General features: G+C 51.6%; 5 protein-coding genes across 5 annotated transcripts; 4 read left to right on the top strand and 1 right to left on the bottom strand.

Moving 5' to 3' along the window:
• Window positions 1-167: 167 nt before the first annotated feature.
• On the top strand, window positions 168-3,718 carry Asppvi_010654 (uncharacterized protein; the record flags this gene model as incomplete). The annotated part of the gene is made up of 2 exons (XM_043306493.1): window positions 168-772; window positions 871-3,718. The coding sequence occupies 2 exons, from the start codon at window positions 168-170 to the stop codon at window positions 3,716-3,718; spliced, it is 3,453 nt and encodes a 1,150-aa protein (XP_043162428.1).
• Window positions 3,719-5,048: 1,330 nt separating this feature from the next.
• Window positions 5,049-6,749, top strand: Asppvi_010653 (phosphatidylinositol-3-phosphate-binding ubiquitin-protein ligase; the record flags this gene model as incomplete). Its single annotated transcript, XM_043306492.1, has 1 exon — window positions 5,049-6,749. The coding sequence occupies one exon, from the start codon at window positions 5,049-5,051 to the stop codon at window positions 6,747-6,749; it is 1,701 nt and encodes a 566-aa protein (XP_043162427.1).
• A 1,008-nt stretch (window positions 6,750-7,757) lies between these two features.
• Window positions 7,758-10,630, top strand: Asppvi_010652 (putative C6 transcription factor (War1); the record flags this gene model as incomplete). The annotated part of the gene is made up of 4 exons (XM_043306491.1): window positions 7,758-9,151; window positions 9,206-9,486; window positions 9,540-10,084; window positions 10,160-10,630. 4 exons carry the CDS (start codon window positions 7,758-7,760, stop codon window positions 10,628-10,630), a joined length of 2,691 nt encoding a protein of 896 aa, XP_043162426.1.
• Window positions 10,631-11,389: 759 nt separating this feature from the next.
• Window positions 11,390-14,218, bottom strand: Asppvi_010651 (uncharacterized protein; the record flags this gene model as incomplete). The annotated part of the gene is made up of 8 exons (XM_043306490.1): window positions 11,390-11,526; window positions 11,595-11,694; window positions 11,746-11,852; window positions 11,920-12,378; window positions 12,446-12,713; window positions 12,769-13,091; window positions 13,183-13,377; window positions 14,017-14,218. 8 exons carry the CDS (start codon window positions 14,216-14,218, stop codon window positions 11,390-11,392), a joined length of 1,791 nt encoding a protein of 596 aa, XP_043162425.1.
• Window positions 14,219-18,849: 4,631 nt separating this feature from the next.
• Asppvi_010650 (putative MFS transporter Fmp42) lies at window positions 18,850-21,102 on the top strand (the record flags this gene model as incomplete). Its single annotated transcript, XM_043306489.1, has 3 exons — window positions 18,850-19,252; window positions 19,315-19,477; window positions 19,524-21,102. The coding sequence occupies 3 exons, from the start codon at window positions 18,850-18,852 to the stop codon at window positions 21,100-21,102; spliced, it is 2,145 nt and encodes a 714-aa protein (XP_043162424.1).
• Window positions 21,103-21,161: the final 59 nt, after the last annotated feature.

The raw sequence follows: 21,161 nt of genomic DNA, 5'->3' as shown, positions 1-21,161 counted from the left end.
GCGTTCCAACCCTGACTGACCTCAAAGAAGTCTTTCATGAGGGCTTAGTCGGTGGGCGTATATCATCCGAGGCGCGTTTGGGTCCTGCTTCGACATCGTGGATTGAATCGCGGACGAGGGGGCTGACCTCCCCGAGGAGGTCATCCCAATCGCACGAGCTGGTCGTGATGTGTGCAGGAAACGATGCGGACCGGCATGGCACTTGGAGTCCTACGTTTACATCTCATCAACGTGCAGACAAATTCTCCCGTAAAGATCGTCCTTTTCAGAACCGGATCCTGGGAACATCTAGACGACGGCGGCAATGGCACATTCTGAGAACTACAAATCATGACATAGCGGGCCTGTTGGTGATGTTGTTATTGACGCTTGTATCGTCGGCTCGCGCTGCGTTACTTAACTTCGAAAATTGTTTAGATGCGTCCATCATCCAGTCGCATCCTTTACAATTGCAGTTTGTTCCATTGGATGTGTCCGTCATTTTCGATCTGGAGGACCCTCTTTATACTCTCAACGTCACGATATATGGCAATGTGTCTGGAACTGCCGATCGGTCATCGTCCTATCCATCTCCTGATGATCCCCGGTGGTCGAACCCGAACGATACTGTCGGGAAGATCGCTGATCTCGACAAAGCTAACAACAAATGGAGTACTCTTCGGACCGATGTGGACGTAGTCAGCTTCTCCCCATATAATGATTTCTCCAGATTCTGCGATGCCGTTACCCAAGGGGGACCTTGCCCTTTGGGACCGGTCTTTTACGCGAATGCGTGAGTCTCCCCCCCACCCTTCTTGAGCGCCTCGACGCATCACATCTCCTCTTCTGTTCCTGAGTGTTCCGCTCTTACTGACTTGAGTTTTACTACAGGTCTAACTTGTCCGCGCTGCGCGCTTTCTCGATCCAGCACGACATGCAATCGGCGTACCGCTTTTCCACCCTCTCATCAACTTTCAAAATCATGTCGGGCGACGCAGCGGCTACACTGCTCGGATGTATAACCGTGGACATCACACCGGACCTTGGAACGTCTTTAAAGAATGCTCTAGCCTACGTCCCCCTCATCATCCTTGTGCTGGTCGGAATCGCCACAATATCTGCGGCAATGTACAGCCCCTGGGGCACGACGAATTTCTTCCACTGGACAAGCAATTATGGCCGGGATGAGGATGTTCTGCGGCTTGTGACGCCGGGGTTTGGGGACTGCATACAGTATATACAGTTTGCAGTTTTGACGGGTGCGCTCTCTTTGAATTACCCTGGATACTATCAGCCAGTGATCAGCCAAGTCGCCTGGTCTACCCTTATGTTCAACCAGAGCTTTGTCCATCCAGGTCATGGGCGAGATCCTGTAATTGATGGGGTCTACGCCGTCAATGCTACCTATGGGCTTGAGAGATTAGATCAGTATGTCGGCTTGGCCACAGCAAGTGACATCTGGCCCGGGATGATCATCTGGTTGCTGGTGATCCTGGGCATAGTCACCGTTTTGATCCAGCTTGCATTCGCTCTCCGTTGGCTTCACCGCGAACTGGCGAATATCCCGGAGGAGGATCTCCGTTCGAAAAATATGCCGTTCACTGTGGGGAATGTGGTTCGGATAGTTTTTAACTTTCTGTTCCTCCCCGTGGTGTCATTATCCTTCTTCCAGCTGGTGATTGCTGCCGACTCTCCAGCATACTCTGTGGCGCTCGCTGTTGTGGTCATTCTCGCATTATTCGCTTTTTCCATCTGGACCGTCAGATTGATCGTGAGCACGCGCCCCAAGTCACACCTTTTCGATGACCTACCAACGGTGCTATTGTATGGACCTCTCTACAATACTTTCTGTGACGATGCGGCAGCATTCGCCGCTGTACCGATCTTCATCACTTTTGCTCGTGGTGTCGCAATTGGTGCTCTCCAACCATCCGGCATAGCCCAAATAGTTCTCCTCGCCATCTGTGAAGTTGTATATGTTCTCACTCTCGTGGCCTTCCGACCATTTCCACATCCCACATCCATGAACCTTTATCATGCTTGTTTCGCCATCGTGAGATTCCTCACGGTACTTCTCAGCGTCGTTTTCGTCCCTTCTCTTGGAGTATCGCAGGCCGCGCGCGGGTGGATTGGATACATCATACTCCTACTCCACGCTTTGGTACTTGTCTTTGGATTTTTCCTAAACGCACTGCAGACTTTGATCGAAGTGATTGCTCGACTCGCTGGGGCTGGCGGTTACGAGGGTGGCGCCACCCGCGGAGGACTTGTCAAGGTATTCGGCATGCGCCAACTCTCGCGACGCCTACCGAGACGTGATACTGCGGGGACACGTCAAAGCATGGCCTCCGACGCTGTCATGCTTGCGCACACGGACGATCGGATGTCCGCGCAATTCGATGGCTCAAGACCAAGGAGCCTTTCAGGCAGCTCTGCGCTGCTCTTGAACAGAGCAACCGCAAGTGACGGCAGGGCCAGTGGAATCTTCGAATCAGGAAGTGCACATGGAGGGACGCATAGCCGTGCCAACAGTAGTGGATTGTATACTCCTACTACCCTTGGGGGTTTCCAGGGCGCTGGCTACCAGACGACAGGAAGCAACTCACCCAAAAGCGGTCTCATCTACGCCATGCAACCACATGACCCATATTATAGACCCCCTCGGCCCCGTAGGAATCACGAACGAGGTGCATCTTTCGAAAAGGGCAGGGCAGTCTCCCGCACAGTTTCAAGGTCGGGTAATTTGGGCGATATGGAGGACGATCTCATTGAGGGTCCCTCAATCTCCGGAAGGGGTACACCTGTGCCTGCGTATATCCCGGCACCCAAGGACGATCTTGACTACGATGACTCAAGACCGTCCCGGAAGGACTATGCCGTCCGTGAAGTAGACTTCTACTACCGAGTGCGAGGCCCTCCACTTTCCCAATCTGGGACAAGAAAGTTGAAAACCGGGCCCGCAGATCCCACGGGCCCCGTTTCCTCCGCTACAGGCTTTTTCCGAAATCTCTTCAGGGGAAAAACAAAGGAGAAAGGCAAGGGATTTGAAGTCGTCCGCAGCGCGAGAGCTCCTCCCCCTGGCCTCTTTCCCGAGAGAGATAGTTTCAATGAGCCGTACAGGGATGAGCCCGAGGAGCAGCCATCCCCTGGTCATGGACGCCAGGCTACGGAGAACGATGTCGAGGAATCTGGCTCAGAATACGACGCCAATTCACCGTCTAGGCGGCCTTCCATCAGCTTACCGCAACTTGACATCGGCGGTGCTATCGAGCTTCCTAGCCGGCTAGGGTCGCGGCGTAGCTCGTTAGCACCCTCCGTGGCACGGCGGGATTCTGTCAATGCATTAGATCTGGAGAAGGACGCCCCGTCTCAGTCACTACCCGTGGTCGAGGAAGCCGTCTCGACGGGGGTTTCAACACCCGAACTTCAGCGCGACAGTACGCGCTTTCCGACTAGTCAACTCCAGCCCTCTTCCGGTGCCGGTCGCCTGCCGTTCAGCGCCAACAGCTCGCCTTCGCGGGATCGGAATCTCTCAATCGCTTCCACGACTGCATCGAGATCGTCCAGTCGCCGAGTCGGTCATGATGGCAGTGGTAAACCCGAACGTCCATCGAGCGTGGGTTATGTTGCTCAGCACCGCACCTCGGATTACATACACCAGGCTAGTCCGGACGAGCCCACCTTCGCAGGAAGTGCGGCTGAATTAGTGGACGAAGCTCATCACGAAGGAGTGCATTAAGTTCGTCCATTGTTAATGTCACTCACCTTCGACATCCGACTCACGAATCTCCTTTCTTCTTCGCCCTCGTCCCCTTTCGCATCTCTTCCACTCGAAAAATAATACGTATCGGCGTTTGTGATAATACCGGATTTTTTCGTTCCTTTTCCTTTCTCTCTTTTCCTTTTGCTTTTTGCACATCGCCTTGAGGACAGCGGCATTTAGCGAAATTTGACCTTTTCTCCGGCTTTTTTGACGGTGGCCTCGACATACGACGAAGCTACAGGGCATCTTGTTAGACCAGTCTAATTTTGTTTCAAGCCTCTCGTTTGTGATTTATGGCGGCCCAGTGCAACAGAAGGCCCACACGATTGTACATTTGGGGGTTTCTTTTCCTGTATGACATCCTAGGCAATAGTTTATTTTAACTATATTGAATGGTAACAAGATGCTTGTGAATCTACTTTTCTATTTGGTCCCAATGCATTCACATGCTCCTGGCCACTGTCAGCGATGTCGTCGGTTGACTCGGATTTGAACCCGAAGACAACAAAGTGATGTGTCACGCTACAACTCTAAACAAAACACAACAGTTTCCTATCGCCACAACGAGTATCTGGTGACACCAACGCCTGTATGTGAGCAACAATCATTCTCGTCGATCATCCATTGGTCCCATGCGATTTCAACGGTCAGTTATTTACATGACATGTCATAATAAATCCTAGAAGCGTTGAGATCAAGCATATATGCGAATGCAGCAACATCCCAGTGGCGCCGCCGTTTGTAAGCTTGCAAGGAGCCCCGCGGTGATTCCTCGGGTTGGAGTGATTAGGCACGTCCGCGTTGCTTTCCGCACCGAGTCTTTTCTCTAGTTTTGTGCTTTGTGCGCCCCCTTTTTTTTTTGTCAGCTTGTTGCTACAAATGACCTTGAAATCTTTTCTCTGATGGTCTGCTCAACCTCGGTGTTATTGTCCTGTCTGTTGTCTCGCAGTTGCTGGCTTACTGTCACGAGACCCTTGATAGTCGGCCATTAAGGCCTGGCACCATCAGATTCTCGCAACCTCCTCGCCTCGCAAAGATAACGAATTTGCCCTTCTCATTGCGCTACATCTTTCTTCCTCTCTCCTGAAGTGTCGAATATATACGACACTTTGAAAGTAACTGGATCAGTCTACTATCTCCATACCAAGCCGCATCGTCAGATATCGCACAGCTGCCCGCACCCATCCTGGAATTTCCACGCCACACAGTCGATGACGGTCCGTCGTCCAAACGGCGGAGACTGGTCTCCTCTTCAACTGTAGGGAGTCCAAGCTTAAGGTCCTCTTCCTCTACGTTTCCAAGGTTTATGTCTTCGTCGTCGAGTACCGCTTCCTCCGTTTCTTCTACACCCGCAGCAGCACCACCCTCCTCATTCTTCATTCCTCGTCCTACCGGCGCTGTCCCCAGGCCTCATGCTAGCTCAGAAAGCTTGAGAACCTCGAGTGCTGGCGCTGCTTTTGATAAACGGTCGGAACGGCGACGGTCAACTCTCTCTGGGTTAGATCGGAAGAGAAGGCTGAACAATTTCGAGGGGGATGGGTGGCCGCATCGCACAGGGTCCCATAGGATGATGGAAGCAGGATCGAGTAGCCGGGTAGCAGTGGATAGCAGGTCTATTCAGCCGCCATCGTCGCATGCGGCAAGGACTCCTGCAGTTCCTGGTTCCTCGTTCGCCACACCGATTGAACTATCGTCTTCGCCACCGCAGCCGTTACCTGAAAGACCGGACAATACGCACCGAACTTCCTGGTCGCAAGGCGCCAATGGATATATGGAGTATATACGGCCTCGATGGCAACCTGATTCGGAGGTTACGAACTGCCCGATATGCGGAACAGCGTTCAGTTTCTGGTACAGGAAGCACCACTGTCGGAAGTGTGGACGGGTGGTTTGTGCATCTTGTTCTCCTCATCGAATTACAATTCCTAGGCAGTTTATCGTCCGTCCTCCGGAGCCGAATCGCTCGCCTGCAGCGACTTTGATACCCTCGCGGGCAGCACAGGTCATCAATCTGGATGGAGACGATACAGCGCAATCACCGGCGGCGATTAACCCAGCCCTCGGCGGTGGCGAGGAGGTACGACTTTGCAACCCGTGTGTGCCGGACCCGAATCCAGAACCGCTGCGGGGGTACACTGCGGTGCGAGGAGGTGGTGAACACGGGACGAACTGGGGCAGAGGCCCACTGAGTCATGCTCGGCACCGGCCTTATCACTCAATGTCGACATCTACGAGACAGTTTCCTTATGATGCATTTGTAAGTCTCGTCCACTCGAAAAGTCGAGCGATAAACACTGACAAGATCTCGCCTTCCCAGACGGAGCCTTCTTCTTCACGATTGAATCGGCGATCAATAAACTCGAATGATTACGCAGGCTTGAGCAGTGCTCTAGGCGGCGTGTTCAGTTCCAGCTTACAAGAGAGACCAATGCGATATGGATCATTGTCCAGTTCGCAGTATTCTAACCGACATGTTAGTTCCTCGGCGCGACCCTACCTGGGCTACTTTCCAGCACACCGCCATTTACCTCCACCGGCACCCGGAGGGACTAGTGCATCTACTGGGGGATCGTTCAGCACAACTGGTGACGATCAGGATTTTCACCGGCGCGTCTTCTATCCATCCAGGCGTCATGTTGACGAGAGCGATATTTGTCCCATCTGTAGCGACGAACTTCCACCGCTGGGCGAGAATGGTAACGAGGATGCCCGGGAAGCTCATATCCGTGAGTGCATCGAGAGCCATGGGCGTGCCGCGCGGTCAGCGTCTCGAGGAGGCAGTCCAGTAGCTGCGTCTCCAGTTCCAGTTCGCATGCTTGCATTCACTGCTACGGAGAAGGATTGTCTAGGACACGACGGCGCCGTGCAAGAATGCACGATCTGTATGGAAGACTACGAGGTGGGCCAGCTGCTGGTACGCTTGGAGTGTCTATGCAAATTTCACAAGAGGTGCATTGTAGAATGGTTTGAGCGCAAAAAGGAGTGCCCGGTGCACAAGGTGGCCTGAAGATCCGACCAGTATGCCACGCATCCTGCCTCCACAAGTCTTTCCCATGTTACGAATTGCATCCCTCACCGTTTTGGAGTCGATGCTCTCTGGTATAGCATCGATGACGGTCATTTTACGATTTTTGATACTCAGCAGCATGTCTATTTTGGTGGGTATTGTCGTTTTCATTTCCTAGAACTAGCGTTTCCTATGTCGAGATGTCAGGTTTGGCTTTTGCTGGAGAGTTATTATGTTGAAGTTGGATGATTCAGGCTATGGCGTTTATGGTTCTACGGATTCTTTGTCGAGCTTCCTCTACTCTTATATCCCAATTAAGTATTTGCTAGAATATCGACTCATTTTCGGATGATCGTCGGTCAGCCGCCAGATTCTCCTCGAAAATTAGACCACTCAGTATGTATCAGATATCGAACCTTGTAAAGGTCTGATAGAGATAAGCTGTTTTATGGAAGATACAAGATGCTCTGAACGACGGAGTAGATAAAACGTGGAAGAGTCGACGGATAATGGTACCTAATAATATGACTGTATGAGTCCCGAATCGTGACAAATCAACTTCTGATTTCCTTGGGCAGACCTGCTCCATCCAACGACCGTCAAACTGACGTCCTCTACAGGGTTCTTCCCATCGAACAACACCATCTCCCTTTTGCCAATTTATTTAGCTGCTGTAAGCTTGGAGCAAATGTTTAGATTGATACTGCGAAAGGCTGGATCGTGATCTCCATCTCCCGGCAAATCTCCACTGATCGGTCATCGGTGGCCCGACTGACCGTTTTCCCGACTGCCTGCAAGGCAGCTTGACTGTCACTCCGATTGCAGCTATCATTTATCCGATTTGAATCATCCCAGGTAAGCTGAGACAATCTTTCTTTGGTCACCGTCGATTGAAAGACTCTGAATTTGCGCGCATAATTTCCAACGCAACGATGCAGAGTTACCTACTGACACTGCTACGGGCATCCGCAGAGTCCGCGCTTGCTTGCACTCGCAGCCCCGCACGCAATGGACATCGATCCGCGTCTACGTGTCGGTCGTGACAAGAACGGCCCGGAAGGATCGCAGATCGGCCGCTCATACGTTCCAGCTATTGCGTCAAGACAAGGAGAGAACACTCCTACCACCACTCGCTCGACGACGCATCCTCCCGGCGACTACCCCGACCCGCCGTCGTCCCACTTCTCCCCGAGCGAACATGTACACTCCGGGTCCTCCGCCTCAGGTAGCCACAACCAATACGCTGCATCGAATACGCAATCGACCTCGCCTCATGGCTATTATCCCAGCGGGACGCTGGGTGGAAGCGCGTCGACCGACCCTAATGATCCATACGGGGATCTGAAGCGGCCGCGCGCTTGCGAGGCATGCAGGCAGCTCAAAGTTCGATGCGAGCCGGACCCGAGCAATCCGAACGGATCGTGCAAACGGTGTGCGAAAGCTGGGAGGACGTGTGTTGTGACGGCGCCGACTCGCAAGCGCCAGAAGAAGACAGATAGTCGGGTTGCCGAGCTGGAGAGGAAAATCGATGCGTTGACGGCGAGTCTGCAGGCGTCGCAGGGTCCCGAGCTGCTACCGCAGACGAGGGCCGCGGGCGAACCGCGGGAGGAACATCAGGGAAGACGGTGGCTTGGAGGCGGACAGACTGCGCCAAGTGGGCCGACATATTTGAGTCCTCCTGTAGATCTGGCGGGCAGCAAACGACATTCCAGTGGGGAGGTCAAGGAGCCGAGGGATCCTGGGTCTACAGCAGTATACCCTCGCGCGCCTAGCCCCATCAAGGAGCAAACGAGGGAGAATGCGCCCTCGAGACAATGGCGTGGTCCGTGGTCATGTTCGGACTCTGCTTCCAGAGCGGACGCAGGGACTTCTGAGTTTGTTGATATAATCGACCGGGGACTCGTCACCCTCGCGGTAGCTTCGGAGGCTTTCAATAGATATGTGACTCATATGGCGCCTCAAATGCCATTTGTGGTTTTCCCTCCCGGCACGACGATGAGCGATGTTCGAAAATCGAAGCCGGTGCTGCTTCACGCTATTATCGCGGTCTCTATCGGCGCCATAGAGCCCGATGCTCAGCTCGCGTTGCTGGAAGACTTCTACAAGACTATCGCGGAGCGAATCGTGGTCAAGGGTGAAAAGTCCTTTGACCTGGTGCAGGCTTTGGTAGTCTCTTGCAACTGGTACACTCCACCTGACCATTTTGAGAGGCTCAAATTCTACCAATTGACTCACATGGCCGTCACCCTGGCGATGGATCTTGGGATGAACAGGAAGCTGTTGGTTCGAAACAAGCCTTTACCTATGTTCAAAGAGCTGGTTATGAAGAAGCCACCTTCAATGAATCTTGATTCTCCAGAGACGCGACGGACATGGCTTGGTTGTTATTTCATGGCTGTCCAGTAAGTCTCTCCGTCAAGGAGATTATACTAGTACCCTTGCTGACCTTCTGGCAGAGTGGCTATTTCTTTAAGGCGTGTCCTGCTCGTCCGATGGCAGCCATATATGGACGAATGCGTGGCAATTCTGGAAAATTCTCCCGACGCCTTGCCGTCAGATAAAGCAGTGATACAGTGGGCGAAACTTGCACACATGACAGAGGATATCAATTTCCAGTTGTCCTCCGATGATACCGTCTATGTACCCTTCACAGATCCGAAGGTCCAGTACACGGTGAAGGTGTTTGAAAAGCAACTGGAACAGTGGAAGAGGGAAACTGCGCCGGAAATTTATACTCGTAAGTTTGGTGGCCCCGCTGTACATTAACCACCTTAGCTGACCAACGTACAGCTATCATGAAACAGTCTGAGCACATTGTGAATATCTACATATACGAAAACTCAATGTTGACGGAGACCGGTGACGACCGGAAGAAAACAGGGGAAGAGTATACCAACGCAGCTCATATGCATGCACTAAGCGTCTGTTTGACGTCCATCCATCAAGTGCTAGATGCCATTTGTTCCATCGATATCAAGGACCTGATCTCCTTACCGACCGGCTGCTTGGCAAGAGTATCATTTGCGGCAGTCTCCCTCATCAAGCTATATTCTGTCATTTCATTTCCCGGGAGCCAAATAGGACAGGTCATTGATCCATCCAGTCTCAAAGTTGAATACTACCTCAACAAAGTGACTGACCACTACTCCGCGGCAGGAGAGCTTCCTGGGGGCCGAACACCGGGCAAATTCTCTGTCGTCCTCGCCATGCTTCGGAATTGGTTTGTTAAGCGCAAGGACCACAATCGAGCGCTGAGAGAAGCATTTGGAGGAGGACCAGTCGGTTGTAGCACAATGGATCTCTCAGAGTCCCAGGAAGGAGACAAGCCCCAGTCGGTACGATTTGCCTCCATAACCCCGCTGATCCATGGCAACTCGCAATAAGCAGAATAAAACTGACACCTCGAACAGGGCCAAACCCCCCTTCACCTCCTCAGCGAAGTCGCCAACAGCCGCTCCGCTACAGACCATCCTTCCTCCCACCACCGACCAAGTTACGCCTCCCAGTCCTCCGCAGAACCCATCACCCAGACACCATCCTCCGATTTGACCGCGCAAACCGTCCCGTCTAGTACCGCTACCGACTCAGACCCTTGGACCCAGTACCCGTCCGTCCCCCTTTCATCCGCAACAACCCAGGCCCAACAGCAAGCCCAAGCGCGCCAGTTCTACTCGCCTTTCAACTCGAATTACCACGATATGTCGTCTTACCCTGACGGCGGCAATATGATGATGTCGCCGATGAACCAGGGAGTCTTCGTACCCGAGTTAGGGATGCAGGTTGGGTTCGACGCGGGAAATATATTCGCGCTGGAGCACCTGCTGAGCGATGGGCTGTTCAATCTTCCATTACCGGCTGATGCGGGAATGGGTTATTATTGATCTTGAGGGTTTACAGTGGTTATTCAGATGAAAAGTAAAAGAACAGGTTTCTAGATATCCCCTGTTCTTGGTTATTGTTTGGTCCAGCGTACTCCGTGTAAATATCAATATTGGTTTCTCTTTTGTTTATATCTCAGGCCAGTTATATCCAGGGCATTTTCCTCCTTAATCTTGCCAGCTAGCGTACATGACTCTTCAATGATTCGCCTTGCTCTCTTCTGTTTTGTGTACTCACAGGTAGATGCAGAGTTCGGGAACTGGGATGTCTGTGGAATGTGATGCGCTGAGTTTGAATTGCTTTGGAATAAGTGCAGAATGTAGTGTGAACACGGTGAAGAAACCCCACATGGAAGCCCCACACGGGAGCGATCCAATTCCCAGAACAGTTAGGAGATTGCCCCACCTAATATGGGGCGATTCTTATCATCTGATTCTTAAGAGGAAATTATTGCGGCCAGAAACGCGGTGCATCGAATCACCGATGTGGACGGCTTGTGGTGCATTACCGCATTGCGTAGATCATGTGGAGCTCAGTCAAGTATGCCCATGAAGCCTTGCAGGGGAGTAACTCCGTACTCGGAGACCGAAAGTGAGTTTGTGGGTATTATTAAGATTGTAGGTTGGGCACCGGTAGGAGAGGCGCTAGTTTCGACGCGTAAGTGAAAACTTGCGCGTTCGGCGGTAGATCGAGCGACCTGTTTATGTCGATCTAGTACTGAGTATCAAGATGTGGGCGGGAAAACTCCCAGAAATGTCTCGTCAAGTTGCGGTGAAACCCCAATCGTGGCTGAGTTTTTGCACCTCAAATGCCCACGGCCAACCGTTTTCTGCCTCTGTTTTGCGAAGCAGAGCAAGAAGGCAATTCTGTGCCAGAGGATCAAGGATCCATGAACCGCCTAAAAAGAATTAGCAGCTCGTTACCGCCCGGGAACTTTTCCGGACATTGTCCGCTGGAATGACTTACAGGCACGGAGCGCGTGGCAGGCCATGATGCGTACTGATGGGTCATCGTCGGTTGAGAGGGCAATACCAAAGATAATGCCGAGATTCGTCAGAATATCATCCTGGTGGGTTTCAGCAATCATGCTAAATTAGGCAACCTGTGGAAGACAGACCTTGATCCTCCTCACGATATGCTCTGGGGGGTTGCCAGCATGCATCATGTGTAGTTCATGCTCCAATAGTAGAGCCTTTGCCATACAAATATGCTGTATCGCGGTAGCTACGCTCGCGTTAACAGTCAGCTCGGAACGTCAGTTTCTCATCAAGCTGACAAGTCTTGAGCTTACCATGTAAAGGCGTCGTATACCAAATCACGGGAAACGGCCTGTGATTATGCGGGTCGGCATGAGAGAAATGTAATGGCTGGAAAGTTTCCGGCTTCTCTAACTCCCATATTCGGATTTTTCTTCTCAATTCGACACCATCCACCGAGTCTAAGCGCATTTGATGATTCGCGCCATAGCAATAATTGATGGTTTCAGCTAGAAGCCACGTAGCCCTATGCGTCCAATCTCGTTGGGCCAGGGGATTCTTGCTCTCCCACATTTGGCAAAGGCTTTGTTCAAAGGGACTGAGCGTCAACCGTAGGGGGTTGTGGTGCGAAAGTGCAAACTGAATATCCTGCATCAGAAAGACCCAAAATGATGCCTCCGCAAGACCTCCGGAGATTGCACAGTCGACCTGAGAGCTGAAATAAACTGAACCGGCTAGGAGGTGTCGCTGCTGATCGGTGGAGGGAGCGTGAGCTGTAAAGGCGTGCCAATGCATTAGTGATTCGATCCATGTAATTTCTCGTTTATCCCTCGCACGCACAAGAAATCTGCTCAAAGAAGCGTAATATCACCGTCGAGGCGAGAACAACCTCTATGCTGATGCTGAAGTTTCTGTTCTCTAGCGCGGGAAGAAGGATCGCGATACATCTTTCGTGATATTCATCTGCGATATTCGGGGGTACTGAGTTCTTCGTGTGGGAGAGATGACGAGCCGCTATCGCCAAACATGCGTAGAGAAGGAGTGGACAGGAGGGTGCCCGTTCCACAACGTCTACTGAAAAATGCGTTTCATGGTCGCTCACATCCAGCTAGATAACTGTAGTCAGCCAGATGGTTCACCAGATCGAGACAATAGGACAGTACCCAAGCACCCAAGGAGTTTCGGAAATGACGTAGAAGGAAGGCTTCATTAAGACTTGCCAATTTCTGACGGCTGACCAGAGCATCTGGGGGCAGAAAAGAATCGGTCACTTCGGGAGTAAATTGCCCTGCAATTCCCGACCAGCGTGGAATAGTTGGGGAAGGAGACGGGTTCAGGTTCACAGCGTTGACGATCGCCGACGAAGGGAGTGCTGCACCAGACGAGGGTCGACTTTCAGGCACCACCTCAAGGAAAGATGTTGGCGTCTCTACCGGAATAACATGGTAATCAGCAGCCGTGCGATCGGTCTCGTCTTCAAAATCGACTGAATGATTGTAAGACACCCCATCAGTGTCAGTGCTGGCCCATTCCTCGTTTCAAACCCGAGAATCATGAGAGCTTCGGGTTGGACGTACCTTCTGGGGGAGTTTTGACCCAAACCTGGTCGTCAGGAAAAGTCAAGTCACTCTCTCCATAGCGAGGTGGACCCTTTGGCCTCAGAGATGGGTTTTGTCCGTGTCGGAAAGTGACCTCCTCCGGTTTTGTTGGTGCTGGAATACACTTCCGCCCTGATCGCTGACAACGTAGACATTCCGTACCAGTTTTATCACCTAGAGTTCGTTGTCAGATATCTAGATCAGGCCTCTTAGACTAGTCGTGCAGTTCAAGCGTAATAGTGATATTTACATTTCAGATGGCGCTGTCGACAAGTGAGACTTTAAGAGACATCGCAACACGTTAGCGACGGCCAAGAAAAAAAAAAAAAAAAAAATAGCGCGACTGTTAAGCAAAGACACCAAGAGACATGTTACAAGGAACATTGACTGACCATCCCCTCATCACGTTGTCCTCAGGATGGTCATCGACAGGCAACTATAACAGCCATGGATGAGATGAAACCATCTACCGGAGTCTGAACCGATCCGTGAGGTGAGAAAAGGCGTGGGAAAGAAGTGGAAGATTGAGAAGCAAGGGAAAAGATGCGAGAAAGAAGAGAGCACTAATATGCGGCTAGAGACTGGCCACCCTAGCGACAATAAGTGATGATGCTGATGAATGGTCGAATAAAGCCTGTGTGGTCTGTTGGTTCGTGCAAAGCGGACCAAGCGGACCAAGATACTCTGCGGGTCAACGCCGAATGAGAGGGAAAATTGCAGCACATAAGGACTTGGCCTAGCGAGTGACGCCGATTTAAAGAAACGAGGAAGCATGGCTGTCAATCATAGTTCTGCAAAGGTGCAAAGGCAAACACAGGGATGTTGTTAGGCCAAGTGACTTCACTACCACATCGTTCCAGGATCGCAGTACGTAGTGTGTGATGAAGCCCATGAAGAACGTCCAGACTGCTACAGGCCGGCGGACTCCTTCTCCAACCGGAATAGCGACATACTCAAGCTTCAAGGCCGGATTGGAGCGCTGCAGAGCCGATGGCGTTCTCTCCGACAAGCGCATGGCGATTGACATGACCGCCTCTGATCACTGCCGAAACGAGAAAATACTCCCAAGCCTATTATTAGGGAGGACCCATCCTCCCCCAACGGTGCAATTAGGCTCAAAGTAAGCGAAGCAGAGTCTCGGTACTTGTGATGATTCACTCCTTCCGAGCCTCCGTATGGTTACTCCATCCTTCAACTTCAGGGGGGGGTGCCCCTTTGGCCGGCCGAGTAAACTATCATCCCTGACTCCTCCACAGTGAACCTTGGTTTGCCATCGAGGTAGTATCAGCGGCCCCACTGTCTTCGTGGAATAGAACCTAGTGCCAAATATCCTTTGATCTGGACTCTAGCGATGTACATCATCCCCGCTAGTCGTGGGGGTTCACGACTGGCATATTGTTCCGGACGGGCACACCTTAAGGCTAAAAACGAGTAAACGGCCCTTTAAGACGAAACGAGCTCAGTTTCTATGCGGCAAGAAACTGCCTTACTATCCGATAGCTTCATCTCATCCGTCAATAAGCCCATGACATTGACATGCTCATCAGACTTAAACCCTTCAACCCAGGCCTACGTCAGGAATGACTGAGCTTTTCATGTGATGGGGCTTGACAAACGCACCTCTAATCTTTACGGCCAGAGCTCACGTGACGGGAGTCTGATCCCATCCTCGAGTTGTTGTTAAATGCTCTTCGACTCAATTCAGCAGAAAAAAGGACTTGGCGATGATTCAAGTACAAAACAGACTCTGTGACGCTTCCGAAACAGCATCTCCGCCACTAACGTCTCAGATGGCCGGGCGAGAGGAAGGAGGAAGTTCGACAGCACTGTGCTAGTAGCCTGAGTCCCGTGCGTCTTTTGGTTTCATATATTCGTTTTGTGTTTCGAATCGAGGCTCCATTTCTAGCCAGACTAGAACGGCTAGTTAAATTGACAAAGCCTTCAGCTGTGGCCTTACCAGGCAAGAGAATAATCGAAGTTCTCAGGTGATGTTGTGATGTTGACGCTGTGGTGATGCTAACAGCAATGGGGCTTGTAAACACACATGAATTCACATGATACCCACGTGACATTCCACTTTTCTATGGGAAAGTATGACCTTGATCCTTGGGCTTGGCCCTGTTTACTTTACCATCATCCCAAACATACTCCGTAGAAGGTTGCGACTTCGCAATCATTTCCAAGCAGTACCAAGCATTTTATCCCTGTCCCCGCATCGAAAAGATGTTGGAGACCTCATAGGCTAGATTTTAGCCGCTACCACTTACATTGCAGAAAACAGACTGTCAGGTTGTTCCCGATCAGGCCGCCGTTTGTGGTCCACTTCCACTTGTAGTAAAAGAATTGTATGAGATTCTACAGTCCTATGGGTCACCGAAATATAAGGATCTTCACCGCGATTGTCGATCAATTCTGTATTCGGTGTGCTTTTGCGGCTGATTTTAGCCATGGAAGATTGCCAACTAAAAAGTAGGCCAAACTTTCGCGCGGCAGTGCAGTAGCACATGAACGCTAGATATCCCTGATCGAGACTTGAAGAATGAATGTGTTTTTACCACTGGAGGGCCCTATTACAGAGTGAGTGGCTCCAATTGGTCGTACACTAACCCGCCTCCCCGTAACGTCTTGACTCTGACCGGCTTCGTCGTCGACGCTGACCATTCATCCGCTGGTTCAATCGTACACATTTCAAATGCATAAATTTTAAGGACTATTGCGTCGATGATGGCTTCTCTCTTCCCTGGCTGATGGAGGTGGCGATCCATTACCCGGACGATATCTTAACGGAGATGGTGCCCTCTCGCATCATCAACCCTCATCATGGAGTACCTTCAAATTGATCAAACTATAGGGCAGGAGGAAAGGTGAGGAGATGCTATTCCATGGTTCCTAACATCGGCTATTCAGCTTTACCAGAGAAGGATTATGGTCAACCGCAGGGTTGCGATATCTGATCTGTCACCTCGACGCTCGTGAACGGTCAGAGTCGGTCTCGCTTGTCGACGTAGGCTGAGCGTCCCGCATCTCTCCCATTTCTGCAAAAATCTCCAACTCCAACTAATAGTAAGGTTGAAGCGTATTATTCAGTGCAAGCTAGCCTGCAGGGATTACCTGAGGCTAGTGGATATGTTACATTACTCTTCTGCCAGGTGGAGGGTGGAGACGAGACCGGAGAACAAAAATGGAGGAAGAGCCTTGTGTCCAGTTTCGCTCCCTACGGTGCAAGCCGCCATCCCTACTGCTCTTGATTGATTGGCGGGCCTGTCATCCAATGAATCCACGATGAGGGACCTGAATTTATAAGCAACCTAAGACTAACTATTCTACATGTGGTTGATTTGATAAGATTTGTCGGCTATATCCGCATCCCAGCCGTCCCTCTGTGTCAATCCTGCGACGAAATCGCCCCTGACGGTGGGTACAGAGGGGCGAGTATGGAAGCTTTTCGTTTGATCAGCCCTGGCTTGACAAACCTAAAGGGGCGTTCAAATGCATCATCTCGCAGGAATTCTATCATCAAGCTCTCTCGGTTTGCATCGGAGGGGCTAATTACTCACTAGAGACTACTAAGCATCTTTCAGTTGGCCATCATGATCTGTTAGCAGCTTCTCACCGTGCTGCTCTCCGTTGGCGTCCATGCCAACTCTTCGCCGTGCGAGACGCCTGCACTGTTCTCACGGGTCAAGCAGCGTATCAGTCTATCTACCGGCCGTCACAGACCGTTCCAAATCTCAACGGCATTTGAGTAGCGCCCTAAGCAATATGGAACGGTTGGAAGGAGCATCGAGCATTAAGCATCGCAGGAGTCACTAGGACGGCCCTAGTCATAGAGAACGCATTGTACCTGCTGTGCATGTATTCGACACCTGAGGACTTACTTCTTGTTCAGCTGGACGGTCGTAGGACGATTACAAAGCTCGGAAACTTCTACTAGTCACGGGGAAATTCCAGCGCGGCTAGGCTTCCGAACCTTTCTGAGAGAACTAGACAAGGGGTGGGCATATTCTGGAGAGTCCAATCGCATTGCATGAGCCGTCTGTCTGCGCATTGCTTGCATTTGCTCTTAGTTTATGACCTAGTTTGGCCCCTATGACTTTGATTCTTACAGCGTGGCCCAAGTATGCCATGAATTACACACTATGCAAGGGAAGGGCTTGACTTAGAGAACAGGCATAGCCCATTTACCTATACTTTTGTTTGTTTGCCTTGGATAGTTGCTCGGTGGTAAGGCTGGGGTGATCCTGCGGGGCATATCATAGTCCACTTCGCAACATTAACACTAACACCTTATGTTGGAGCTTGATGCACGCACTATCTATGAATCTACATGCTACACTAGCCAGCCCATGCAAAAGCCGGAGGTACGATGTGACAGCGTGGTTTTATCAGTTCATATAATTGGCCTTGCAATATTGGCTAATCAGAATGACAAGAGGGCACGCCACACACCGCACATTGGGGTTCAACTGTCGGACATAGCCGTCGTCCTGTACGGACTATGGAGTACGAGACCTCCCCATAGATCCTAGCTAAGCTTCTTCCCTGCCAATCAAGCAACGAAGTCACACTATTTTGAAGTCGCCATACGCGAAAGAAGTCTTCCGCGATGCACATCTCGTCTGTCGTCACAGTCTGAAGATCTGGTTCCCTCCAAAGCAATCAGAGGACAGTTTTGGACAGGGAACTGACAGGAACACACTCTCGAGGTCATGCCCCGAGTGTCGAGGGAATAAACACTTGGAGCCAAGCTCGTCTGTAAATAAGCACGGCATTATGCATTGTTGATGAAGAGTTCAAATAATGGAAGCTATAGTATATGTTTGTACCGATGGGGCGTTCTCAGGATACCTATGGATTAGTGCCGTGCTTCTTGAACATCGCTCCAATATGGGCTAAGATGGTGTATCTATGTATCTTGGGACTGGCCCCAGGAAATTCATAATTGACTGAGGTCGGAGGTGAAAGTTGCGACTGGTCCTCAAGCGTAAGGATATGATATATCTGATGGAAGGGCCCACCGGCCCACTGAGGAGATTTCCGGCTTCGGACCGAGGCCTTAGTGACTAAGGTAGCGGGGGGATGCTCTTCTGTTTTCTGTCTTCTTATTCAGTCCATCTGATAACAAGATAAGCTAGAGGACAATTACTATGTCGTGATAACCATGGTAGAAAGCAACGCAGCCGGAGCTGAGCATGCGGGGGAAACAGAGGGGCGGAATCAGGTGACCCATGCCCTGTTTACCTCCGACGTCACTGGGTACCTTAGACACCTTATTAGCTTACTGCACTGCGGATAGCTGCCAAGTGCTAATCACTCACTGTCAAGTCGTCATCCATCGCGATAATCCAGTCTCATATATTATCAGAGCCTACCTTAATCTTGGGAGCAATATAGATATAAGTCTTCTCTTCTTGGTCGGCAATGCTTGGTACTCTATTCTCAATCTCACCTTGATTCGCTCTCCAAACTACTAAGATCCACACTGCAGCTCATTTCAAGTTTTGGACAGGCAACAATCAAGTTACAGTTCTGCAGGCATGCAATAAATGCATTAAATTAAACCACTCAATTTAATCAAGGACAACGGTACGTCACCTTAATCCTGACCTCTGCTTTTGTTCAGCTTCTCATCTGCAATGTGTAGCTATGTCTCTAAATCGAGTTTCTTATCTCGAGTCGTGGGGCCAAACTCGGGCTTCATCGCGTCAGCAACAGCATCCAGGCCAAGAAGATGGCGATTCTGACTCTGTGGACGGGCGCAATGTCGACCTCCCGGAGGAATCGATTTCGTCCTCCTTCCAGTCAACGTACAGTTATCGTCTGAATTTCAATCCGTATGCTGGGCCCGGTTGGACCCAGCCCCCCGATGAAGGTGCCCATGACGAGCTCACGTCTGGTCGTGAAACTCCTACGCTGAAAATCCAACCGAAACCGCTGGACGAGAGTGACCATGGAGGATATGTTCCACAAGTTTCCTCGCAATTGCCGGATGAAGACTATCCATTGCAAACCATTGGAGCGTTCGAAGTCAGTAGTACACGACGAATTTGTATGAAGCCAGTTGAACCTTGTTTGTTCACGATCCGAGCAAATACTAATGAGATACTTTAGGCCAGGTAATCATTGCGGTCATCTATTGCTTCCTCGCAGCAGGTGTTGTGTTCGGATTTGCGGCATTGAAACCTGTCTTGATCCGGGAAGGGGTCTATCGCAATCTGTGTTCGCGCGACGAGCTCTCTAAGAACCTGGAAGTCTGTTACGGACAGGAGCTGCGGTACGGATCATGATCTCCGTCTCTTGACTAAGCTGACGCGAAACAGCCTGAATCTCATGTTTACAATCGCCGCGGTGGCGACCAATGTATCCGCCTTGCCAGTTGGCACTGTCCTTGATACATACGGTCCTCGTGTCTGTGGTATCATTGGCAGCATTTGTCTGACTTTCGGCGCCTTACTACTCAGTTTCGCTGGCAATCTCCCTTTTGATGTGTACATTCCCGGATACCTCTTTCTATCGCTCGGAGGTCCCTTCATCTTTATCTCGTCATTCCAGCTGTCTAACACATTCCCTACTCGCTCTGGATTGATCCTATCGATGCTCACAGGCGCATTTGATGCGTCCAGCGCCTTGTTTTTAGTCTTCCGACTCGCCAACGAGCGCACCAATGGATCGTTTACCAGCCACAAGTTTTTCATGGTTTATCTCATCGTTCCTGCCTTCATCCTCGCCGCGCAACTTCTCATCATGCCAGCGACATCCTACAAAACGGCCGGCGAGCTAGTCCAACAGGCAGAAGCCTACATCGTCGACGAAGCCAACGATCGCGTCGACGAGCGCATCGGCAACCGTTCTGAAGGCGAGCGTCAGCGCAACGACCGCCGCGTGCACCGCCAAGACGTCGTCAACAAGATCCAAGATCTCCTTGGCGACAGCAACATCAGTGACGTCCCAGGGGTCCCAGGTCTCGACGAGCTCTCTCGAACAACTCTTCCCCCAGTGGACGAGCCCCAAGACCGCATCGTCGGCAAAACCCCACCCCGTAACACCACTGCAAGCGGCGTCTGGGGCGCTCTCCACGGCCGCTCCGCTCTCCAACAAATCACCACCCCCTGGTTCGTCCTCATCACCCTCTTCACGATCCTCCAGATGCTCCGCATAAACTACTTCGTCGCCTCCATCCGCGCACAGTACGACTACCTCCTCACCCCAGCCCTCTCCAAACAGCTAAACAGCGCCTTCGACGTCCTCCTCCCCGTCGGCGGGCTCCTCTCCGTCCCCTTCATCGGCACCATCCTCGACAACCTGACAACCCCACAGGTCCTCCTTATCCTCGCCTCCACCGCCACCCTCATCGGCATCCTAGGCTGCATCCCGCACAGCCTCCCCGCCGGGTACGCCAACATCGCCCTCTTCGTCATCTACCGGCCATTCTACTACACCGCCGTCTCCGACTACGCAGCCAAGGTCTTTGGCTTCCAGACCTTCGGGAAGGTCTACGGGCTTATCATCTGTCTAGCCGGACTCGGCAATTTTCTTCAGGCAGGGCTCGACGCGCTGACATTTAAGCTTTTCGGCCGTAATCCGGTCCCGGTGAATCTCGTGCTTACGGCGTCGACGGCCGTGATCGGGGCCGCGCTGGTGGGGTTCGTCTGGTGGCAGGCGAAGCGGATGGATGCGTCTCGGGCTCAGTCTATGGCTGGTAAGGCCGCGGACGCTGGCAGAACGGAGAGCGCGATGGTGAGTCGCTCAGATGCCGTGGATTACACTGGCGTGGCAGCGAGGGACTGGGAGTGGGAGCGCGACCGGCAGCGGGAGCGGGAACCGTTGCTGCGTCGTGGGCCGCAGCACTTGGGTGCACATGGGGAGGCGTCGTCGTATGGGATTTCGAGCGGACCGTGATGCATCCTCTCCCGTTTTTGCATATTTGGACTTTACTTACTGGCTGCTGCTACTGATGA

Source organism: Aspergillus pseudoviridinutans (assembly GCF_018340605.1).
Source record: "Aspergillus pseudoviridinutans IFM 55266 DNA, scaffold_8, whole genome shotgun sequence".
NCBI classification, from domain to species: Eukaryota; Fungi; Ascomycota; class Eurotiomycetes; order Eurotiales; family Aspergillaceae; genus Aspergillus; species Aspergillus pseudoviridinutans.
The sequence above is the reverse complement of the archived record's forward strand: the minus strand, read 5'-3'. Positions and strand labels throughout refer to the sequence as shown.